The sequence below is a fragment of the Suricata suricatta genome, chromosome X (genome assembly GCF_006229205.1).
Source record: "Suricata suricatta isolate VVHF042 chromosome X, meerkat_22Aug2017_6uvM2_HiC, whole genome shotgun sequence".
NCBI lineage: Eukaryota > Metazoa > Chordata > Mammalia > Carnivora > Herpestidae > Suricata > Suricata suricatta.
The window spans coordinates 37,061,972-37,072,230 of NC_043717.1; the positions used below are offsets into that span (position 1 = coordinate 37,061,972).

Below are 10,259 nucleotides of genomic sequence, written 5' to 3' on the forward strand. Positions count from 1 at the left end.
ATGGGTATGATCTCTGCTTTATATGTCTGGTAGAATTCCCCTGGGAAGCCATCTGGCCCTGGGCTCTTATTCATTGGGAGATTTTTGATAATGGATTTGATTTCTTCACTGGTTATTGGTCTATTCATGCTTTCTATCTCTTCCCGTTTGAATTTTGGTAGTGCATGTGCATTTAGGAATTTGTCCATTTCTTCTAGGTTGTCCAGTTTGTTGGCATATAATTTTTCATAGTAATCTCTGATGATTGCTTGTATTTCTAAGGGATTGGTTGTAATAGATCCTTCTTCATTCTTGATTTTGGCTGGAGCCTGGCTAGAGGTTTATCAATTTTGTTTATTTTTTCAAAGAACCAACTCTTGATTTCACTGATCTGCTCAACTGTTTTTTTGGATTCTATATTGTTTATTTCTGTCCTGATCTTTATTATTTCTTTTCTTCTGCTGGGGTGCTTTGGGGTGCTCTTGCTGCTCCCCTTCGAGTTCCATTAGGTGCTCTGTTAGATTTTGAATTTGCACTTTTTCTAGTGTGTTGAAATCGGCCTGGATTGCAATATACTTTCCTCTTAGGACTGCCTTTGCTGCGTCCCGGAGAGTTTGGATTGTTGTATTTTCGTTTTCATTTGTTGCCATATATTTTTTAATTTCTTCTCTAATTGCCTGATTAGCCCAATCATTCTTTAGTAGGGTGGTTTTTAACCTCCACATTTTTGGAGGTTTTCCAGACTTTTTCCTGTGGGTAATTTCAAGTTTCATAGCATTGTGATCTGAAAGTGTGCATGGTATGATCTCTATTCGTTTATACTTATGAAGGGCTGCTTTATGCCCCAGTATGTTATCTATCTTGGAGAATGTGCCATGCACACTTGAAAAGAAGGTGAATTTCCTAACTTCAGGATGCCGAGTTCTAAATATATCTATCAATTCCATCTGTTCCAATGTGTCGTTCAGGTCCATTGTTTCTTTAGTGATTTTCTGTCTGGTTGATCTATCCATTGCTGTCAGTGGAGTATTAAAGTCCCCTGCAATTAGCACATTCTTATCAATAAGATTGTTTCTCTCTGTGATTAATTGTTTTATGTACTTGGGTGCTCCCGAATTTGGTGTGTAGATGTTTATAAGTGTTAGCTCTTCCTGATGGAGAGACCCTGTAATTATATAATGCCTTTCTTCATCTCTTGTTACTGCCTTTACTTTAAAGTCCAGTTTGTCTGATATAAGTATGGCTCCTCTGGCTTTCTTTTGGCTTCTAGTTGCATGATAGATATTTCTCCATCCCTTTACTTTCAACCTGATGGTATCTTCAGGTCTAAAATGAGTCTTTTGTAGACTGCAGCTGAGCCAAGCTGTATTTTCCAGGCCTGTCTTATTTCAAAATCCTAGTCCGTGCACTTTTATGCTACCACAGATGAGATGTACTTGCTTTGGCAGCTGGCTTCTTAGCTGGGATCTCGTTGGGGCAGGGAGTTTCTCTTGACACCAGCAGGAATTTGTGCTGCTGTTGCTGGAGGCGAGGTACACTGCAGGAGGCAAAGTGCACGCTCTCAAAGACACCGCTGCCAACTCCCAGCCCCCAGCTGGGATCGTGATTGCGTAGGGGGAGGGAGCAGTTTCTCTTGGCACTGGTCGGGATTCGATCTGCTGCTGCCTGAGGCGCCAGGCGATGCCGGAAATGAGGTGCGCACTCCCCAGCCGCAGCCAAAGCATACACCCCCGCCTTTGCCGCCATCAACTCCCTGCCGGGATCGCATAGGGGTAGGGGCTATTCTTTCCCTGTTGGCATCTGGGATTCAGGATTTGCGTGGCCAATGCCGGAGGTGAGATGCGCTGTGGAAATAAGGTGTGTGTTCCTGCTCCTGTAGCCAAAGCTGAAGTGCGTGCCCCCACGGCTGCTGCCAACTCCCTGCTGGGGTCACACAGGGTTGGAGGCTGTTTTTTCCCTTGTGCCACCTGGGTTCTGGATTTGGGTTGCCCAGCGGTTATATATGGAGTGGAGTTTCTCTCTCTGTGTGGGGTTAAACGTTCTTTATCTCTTCTCTAGAGACAGCACTATGAGCGTGTTCAGTTTGTCTTTCTCTTCCCTTTGTCTCTTGGGCTCCACGTGCTTTCCCCATGTTGGGCTGGGGCTCCCACCTCCCCTGTCCGTTTTCATTTCCACAGTTCACACCCACTCACTCAGGCATCTTTGAGGTTGTCTTCTTTCTGGAGTCTGTATTTTCTCCTTCCACTCTTGCAGATGAGAGTAATGTCCTTCTCAGTTTGATAGACGGGGCAGACGAAGTTTACAGAGCTCCCTTCCTCTCTGCCATCTTGGCTCCTCCCTTTTTACTTCTGATAAAAATTCACAGAACTGATGAGGTCCATGAGTGGGACACTACTGGTTAAATAACACATGATAAATTCAAATATTATCATGAATTACTGATGAACAATACCACGAGTGGGGCACCTGGGTGGCTCCGTCGGCTAAGTGTCCAACTCTTGATTTTGGCTCAGGTCATGATCTCATGGTTCGTGAATTCAAGCCCTGTGTGGGGCTCCACACTGTTAGCCTGCTTGGGATTCTCATTCTCTCTCTCTTGGCCCCTCTCTGCCTCACAATAAATAAACTTTAAAAAAGAGAATACAATGAATAGCATAGGGTTTAAACACCTTGCATTTTCACAAACTTTGTAATTTGTTCAAATAAGCATTTTTGTGCTTCACGCATCTTTTTACTACTGCCGATTGGAACACATCTTAGCGGGTTCCACTTCATGTTGTCATCCATCAGTGCTTTCTCAGCATCTTTGAAAGCTGAGGCTATTTCTCTCGTCACTTCCATCAAGGCATTGATTCCTCCAATAAATAACAATGGAGTAGTATCAGGATTCTCTGCTAACTCATGAAGAGCCAAGAAAACCCCCTCCGGTACTTACCTTGTTTCTTAGTTGACTGTTGATGTTGCTCCCCGTTTCCTCAACTCTTCAAGCACCTGTTCTAACTGAAAGGTTAATAGCCTTCAATGTATTCTCTCCGGACACATTACTTTGGATGCTGCCATCAAACACAATTCAATTAATTAGCTTTCCTTGTTTGGCTAGGAAATGAGCCACTCAGAAAATGCCTTTGGTTGCAGTCTCATTTTTGTGTTTTATTTTGGTGTAGGAATTCTGCTGGGATGAAATATTGTTTTAAATACCCTTAATTGTTCACACTGATGCTTTCCGATCAATCGGGAATAGTGATGAGTGTAGCCTCATCATGTTGACATAATTTAATAATTATTTTGCCCTCAGAGTTATAATCAAACCATCCACACACCACTGTGCCTTAAAGGCATCATATTTGAAGTCCATGTTTCTCATTTCTCTTGTTTTGACATGATAGACATGTATTGATCATAAAAAAAATGTTAACAGTGTTATATGCGTGGCACTTGAAGCACTGCCAAGCTATAACAGCATCACTGTGATTTGTAGGGCACTAAGCAGCAGTGGGAAGTGATGAAACTACTACATACATTCTCTCTTGCAACTATCCAACTCTGTGTTTTGTGAAAGTAGCCATAGATAATATGTAAATGAAGGAGCATGACTGTGTCCTAATAAAACTTTATTTATGGACATCCAAATTTGGATTTTGTATACTTTAATGTATGATGAAATGGCTCTACAGGTGACAGGCTAGTTTGGGGCTATGGGTTATAGTTTTCTGACCCCCTGGTCTAGCAAAAGGGGTCGACCACTTGGCTAGCCAGTATTCATTGAGGTTTGTGGCAGCTGCTGAGCCCAGATGACAGGAAATCTATTTATTTACTTATTTTATTTTTAAAAATGTTTATTTATTTTTGAGAGAGACAGCACACATAGGGGAGGGACAGAGAGAGAGAGAGAGAGTGGAGAGAGGATCTGAAGGGGGGGCCCATGCTGGCAGCAAAGAGTCTGATGTGGGACTCAAACCTATGAACTGTGAGATCATGACCTGAGCCAAAGGCAGCTGCTTAACCGACTGAGCCACTCAGGCACCCCAGAGATCTTCTGTTTAACATGCAGCATTAACACCAACGGCAACTCTATGGTTGCTATTTCTGTGCCCAAAAGAACTATAAGCATTGGTGTGATTCTTTAGTACAGCCTTTGTAATTTTCCAACTTCAACTCCCAGTTCTTTCCTTACCTTTTCTGTCACAGTCATACTCAACTTCTTGAACATACCAGAACTCTCATGTGCTTTTGCAGATATATTGCTGCCTCTTCCTAGAATACACACACCCCTACACTACCCTCTGGTTCCTATTCATCCGTGTTGTATTTTCTAGGAGATTTCTCTGGTTCTTCTAAGCTGATAAAGATGCTCTTCTATGAACATCCACAGAAATTTGGGCAAAGCTTAGAGCACTCATCATTTGGATTATTAGGAGACTCTGGATCATATCTAATAGTATAGAATTTATTTCTACAACTCTCCACATAAGAACTCAGGACAGGGACCATGCCAATTTGGGAAGTTTTCAGCCATTATTTCCTTGCATACCTTTGGGTCTCCAACCTTTTTCTCAGTTCCTTTTGGTACCCTGATGACACAAACACTAGATCTTTTTTTATGGTCTCACAGATCCTTGAGGCTTTCTTATTTTTTTCAGTCTATTTTCTCTCTGTTGTTTAGACTGGGTAATTTCTATTGTTCTGTCTTGAAGTTCACAGATTCTTTTCTTTATTCCTTCCATTCTCCTGTCAAACCCGTATGCTGCGTTTTTAATTTTGGTTACTATCTTTTTCAGTTCTAAAATTTCCATTTGGTTCTTCTTTGTATCTCCTATTTCTTTGCTGAAACTTCCTATTCTCTGCTGTAACCTTCCAGTTTTTCATTGTTTCAAATGGGTTCATAATCGCTCACTGAAACATTTTCATGATGGCTGCTGTAAAGTCCTTGTCAGAGGGACACCTGGGTGGCTCAGTTGATTGAGCATCTGACTCTTGATTTCAGCTCAGGTCATGACCTCACAATTCATGAGTTTGAGCCCCACATTGGGCTCTGCACTGACAGTGTGGAGCCTGTTTGGGGTTCTGTTTCCCTCTCTCTCTGCCCCTCCCCAACTTGTGCTCACATGCATGTGTGCCCCCGTCTCAAAAATATATATTAAAAAAAATTAAAATCCTTGTCAGTTAATTTGAACATCTGATTCACCTCAGTGTTCATATCTGTTGATTGTATTTTCTAATTAAGCTCCAATTATCCTGGTTCTTGGTATAAAGGATTAAAAAAATTTTATTTATTTTTAAGAGAGAGACAGAGTGCATGCAGGGAGGGGCAGAGAGAGAGAGAGACCTACAATCCAGAGCAGGCTGCAGGCTCCAGGCACTGAGCTGTCAGCACAGAGCCCAGTGTGGGGCTCAAGCCCACAAACCACGCTATCACGATCTGAGCTTAAGTTGGATGCTTTAACTGAGCCACCCAGGCGCTCCGGTATGAAGGATTTTTGATTGAAACTTGGACATTTTGGGTACTAGGAGACTCTGGATCTTATCTAAATCTTCTGTTTTAGCAGGCCTCTTCTGGCATCACTCTAGTGGGGGTGAGGGAAAGCACTGCCTTATTACTGTCAGGTAGGGGTGAAAGAAGTCAGGGTTCCCCACTCAGCCTTGGTTGACTGGTGGAGGGGGAGGGTCTTCTTGTTACTGCTGGATATGAATGGGAGTTGACACCCCACTAGGCCCCCATTGATACCACCCTGGTTGGGAGGTATGGGAGTGCCTCATTAGTGCTCCCCACATTGCCTCCACTGACACCACGAGGGTGTTGTTACCACTGCGCAGTAGGCTTCCGGTCACACCAACCCGGGTGGGGTAGTGATTCTTCACTTCTGCCGGATCGGGGTGGAAGTCCAGGTTCCCCAGGGTGGTAGGGATTTGTGGTGCCTCATTACAGCCTGGTGAGGGTAGAAGTCTAGATTCCTGGCAGGTATGGGTGGTCTTGACCTCATTTAGAAGTCCCCAAACTATTTTGACAACTCTTCTTTTTTTTAATTTTAAAAATGTTTATTTTGAGGGAGAGAGAGAGTGCAAGCAGGGGAGGGGCAGAGAGAGAGGGAGAGAGAAATCCCAAGTAGACTGCACTGTCAGCATAGAGCCCCACTTGGGGCTGGAACTAAGGAATTGTGAGATCATATGACTGGATCCGAAGCTAAGAGCTGGGAGCTTAACCAAGTGAGCCACCCAGGTGCCCCAACAACTGAAGCTTTGTTAATGACTGAAAGTCTGTCTGTATTTGACTTCCTATCTCCCCTCAACCCTTACTTTTATTTACTTTTGTCATCAGTGTGTTTGGGTATCAGTTGGGTTATCTTTATGACACTGGTGAGTATGGGAAGAGCTGGTAAATACACTTTTTTGATATAAAAAAAGTATGGTTCTAATTATAAGACTAGATAAATCATGACTTGTGTGACTTTCTATCCCTATGGTTTCTGTGACACTAACATTATAAATAAACTACACATTCCTAAATGCTTCAGGTTAAGTATTTAGTTGTTAAAAAATGAATTAGGGGCACCTGGGTGGCTCCAACTCTTGATTTCAGCTCATATCATGATCTCTCAGTTCGTGAGTGCAAGCCCTGCATCAGGCTCTGTACTGACAATGTGGAGCCTGTTTGGGATTCTCTCTCCCTGTCTCTCTGTCCCTCTCTGCTTGCATGGGCTCTCTCTCTCTCAAAATAAATAAAGAAACTTAAAAATTAAATGTATCTTCCTATAATTGAAAGGGCTTCTTCTCTGATATTGATGGTATTTACAGAAGTATTAACTACAAATTATGCATTAATTAGTCCATAATCGGACTCAGCATGACACAAACTTACATAATTTTAAAATGTTGATTTACCTATGGATATAGTAGTTGTATCAACTTGGTAAACTCAAATTACTTTCTCCAGCTCCCAGTGCATTAAATTACAATTATGAAATAAGAGTCAGTGATAAGCGATACGAGGTTGAATTTTGGAATAAAGGTGAGACGTAGCAATGTTGGGATTATATCCCTTCAGTAAAAAGTGGATTAGAACTATGTGCTGGGTATATAGGGAGGTTGAGGAGTGATAAGGAGGCAGTGATTGGTAAGAGTGGTGATCAACACATTTAGAACCCAGAATGTGAAAGCTACAAAGGATTTTAGAAATTCCAACCTGTTTTTTTTTTTTTTTTGAGATCTTAGAACGTGTATTATGTATCTGGTACTTTAGCTCATGGAATTTCATATTCAAAATAATGTTGTAAAGGGGATAGATTTTTTTTTTTTTCACAGATGAGAGCGCTGAAGCTCAAACGAAGACTACCCTGTGTAAGGTCACCCAGCTATCAGGTGGTAGACTTAGGATTCAAACCTAGATCTGTATGATTTCACAGTTCATCCTCCTCCGGCTCAACTGCTCTGTCTTCCAGATGGGTTTTTCAGATTCACTTTGCATAGAAATAGTTACAAAGTCATTGATCTCATTTACCATTTCTCCCTCCAGTGAGGACCAAAATCTTGGAGACTTCATACCTATTGTATATATATTTATTTGACAAATTAGAAGCCAGTCGAGTTCTAAAAAAATTACATAGTGACATAAAGATTGATGTTACTGTATAAAAATGGTCTCCTGCTTCATAATGGAGGACGGATATCTGTAGTTGGTCTAGACATATAGTTCCAGCTCAGAGGAGAAGTAAACTTTCCCAAGATCACACAGCCTGTGCAGTAAGGATTCAAATCTAGGTCCGCCTGACTCCACCACCACCCACTGCATCCACCCAGTGAAATTCTGCCGCTATTATCTAGTAGTGATTATGTGGTGGGAACGGTTTTGAGGGGTTTGAGGTGGGTAGCCGTATAATTCTGAAGCGCCAGAGTCAAGAACGGCCAAATCCAGGAACATAACCAAATGCTGGCTGAATTTGCTCTCTGCTTGTGCAAGTCTAAGTGCGTGTGTGGAGATGATCTTGGTGTCAAAATCTCCCCGTATTGGAAGGTTGTGTTTGTGACAAAGTTAACAATGCATGTGTTAATTTAGCCGTAGAAAACATTCAGCTCTCTATACTCGTTCGAATAAAACGGAACGCCATAAAGAATGGAAGAGGTGTTCAGAGAAAGTAATTAAGCATGAAATACAATCTATATGAAAACTACAGTTTGTTAGTCTCGTTACTGGTCTCAGGGGAACAATTTAAAACCGTGTCTGTGTGCAAAATCAGCTGGGACTTCTATAGCTTCTCGCCTGAATCCTGCCAGGATTACTGAGTCAGCACTGAATCGTCTCTCTTATAGTTTGAAATCCAAGGTAAATCGAGCTTGTCTGTTGGTTATGTTATTAAAAATATACAAGCATCTATGTTTATAAAGGAAACCTTGTCTTCGTAAATCGATTAATTAATACTTCCAATCTCTGAAGACTGGAGGTGTGCCCTGGAACGGATCTATGAAATGAGACACGTCTTTTGAAAAGAGTAACCGACCCAAAGCACGTTTTCTTTTTCTCCCAATTACACCTGGGATTGAAAACCAGACTAGTGACTTTTATTTGCATTCACTATACGGTCAGAACAAGGAAGTGTTATTGTTGTCTGAGGCATGTTGTATGGGGTAGAAAAGGCTTTTGGGTGGCTGCAAGCTGTGTTGAGGATCTTAACTATGTCTTCTCGTAGGCCTGTCCACAATCAGCCCAAACTCTTCCATGAAGGACTCCCGCCCCCCGAGATCACAGGCACAAGAAACGAACATTCTGGAGATCCTGCTTTAACACCTGTCATTAGTTTTCTTGCAACGCTATAAAGAACTACCGATAAAACACAGGTAGCATGAAAATTTGGCCCCAAAGTGCCGCCAACAGACCTTGGGCGGTGGGGAGCCGTGATCGGCGGGCCAGACCCCGTGGGCGACTCTTCATTCCCTCCGGCCGGGGGGTCAGGAGGCCTTTCCCCCTTCACTTTCGAGGCGAGCGAGGGGCTCGGGGCCCGGAGCGCAAGCCGGGCCTAGGGCGGCGCCGGAGCCGCCCCGCTCGGTCCAGCGGCCCCTCCCGGAGCGCGCTCTTCGCGGAGGCCATTATTTCCAGCCGTGCCAAAAGTGTGCGCCTTCTTCGGAGGGCGGAGGTCAGGGGCCCGCGCGCCGCGACCCTTACAGGGCCCGATGAGGCCCGGGACCTCCGGAGCGCGGGACTGGGCCGGCCACCGAGCTCTCCCGCAGGCAAGGGCCGTGCATGGCGTCCTCACTCCCAGCTCACGCCCGCGGCGGGCGGTGCCGGACCTCGCCCTTCCTAGCCGCTCCCCTCCCCCCCGCGCCCGCCGCGGCTCCCGAGGTGACACGGCCCGGACCCTCCATTCTCTGCCCCAGTGTATTTAACTAGCACAACCTAACCGCTTGCTGCCTCTCGGTGTCAGCCCTTCCCCCACGACGGACGGGCGCAGCAGCCAACCACGGGCCGGAATTGGCCTGCGTCCCGCTCCCCGTCTGTGGCGGCCTCGGTGGGCGGGGCTCGGCAGCTAGCAAGTTGAGTGGAGCCACGGCTGACGTGAGTCAACAAAGGTCACGTGAGACGGGCAGGTGGCGCCGATTGGTGGCGCCGGCCGGGCGCGGAGGGGGGGGTCACGGCAGCGGCGTGGGGTTCGCTGTGTGACACAATTACAACAACTTTGTGCTGGTGTCGGGGAAGTTTGTGTCTCCAACGAGTCCCCCCCCCCGTCCCCCTGCCCCGCGCGCTCCGGCCGTTCCCGCCGTCCCCGCCTGTGGCCGCCCCCAGTCCGTCCCCGCGATGTGACCCTACAGCCGAGCCGTCGCCGCTGCCGACCCGGGGGCTCCGCAGCCCCTGCCGCCGCCGCCTTCGCCGCCGCCGCTTTGGGATTTTTCGTCGCTGCCGCCCGCGGCGGAGGAGGAGGCGGCGACAAAGTTGGTGTGCCGGTCCCGCGCGGGGATTGGGGGCGTCGTTGCGGGCCCCGGCCCGGGGGGGGGGTGTCGGCGTTGGAGTTGTGAATTCGCTGCGTTTCCATGAAATCCTGCGGAGTGTCGCTCGCTACCGCCGCCGCTGCCGCCGCCGCTTTCGGTGATGAGGAAAAGAAAATGGCGGCGGGAAAAGCGAGCGGCGAGAGCGAGGAGGCGTCCCCCAGCCTGACAGCCGAGGAGAGGGAGGCGCTCGGCGGACTGGACAGGTACGGGCGGCCGTCCCCCGCCCCGGTGGGCTCCGGACGGGCCGGCGCCGCTCTCCGAGGAGGCCCGAGCGCGGCTCGCCTCTGGCGGCGGCGGGGCGGGCA

At 46.4% G+C, this 10,259-nt stretch overlaps 1 protein-coding gene across 7 annotated transcripts in view; it reads left to right on the forward strand.

Annotated features, from left to right (window-relative positions):
- Positions 1-9,665: 9,665 nt before the first annotated feature.
- The window catches only part of KDM6A (lysine demethylase 6A), a 206,489-nt gene continuing 205,895 nt past the window's right edge, over positions 9,666-10,259 (forward strand). For 6 of the 7 annotated variants that reach the window (XM_029930769.1, XM_029930770.1, XM_029930774.1 and 3 more), the window contains exon 1: positions 9,666-10,163. In XM_029930769.1, the coding sequence (XP_029786629.1) occupies positions 9,997-10,163 (167 nt within the window). In that variant the 5' untranslated portion in view covers positions 9,666-9,996. The remainder of the gene's footprint in view (positions 10,164-10,259) is intronic. The other variant, XM_029930772.1, reaches the window with a different exon arrangement.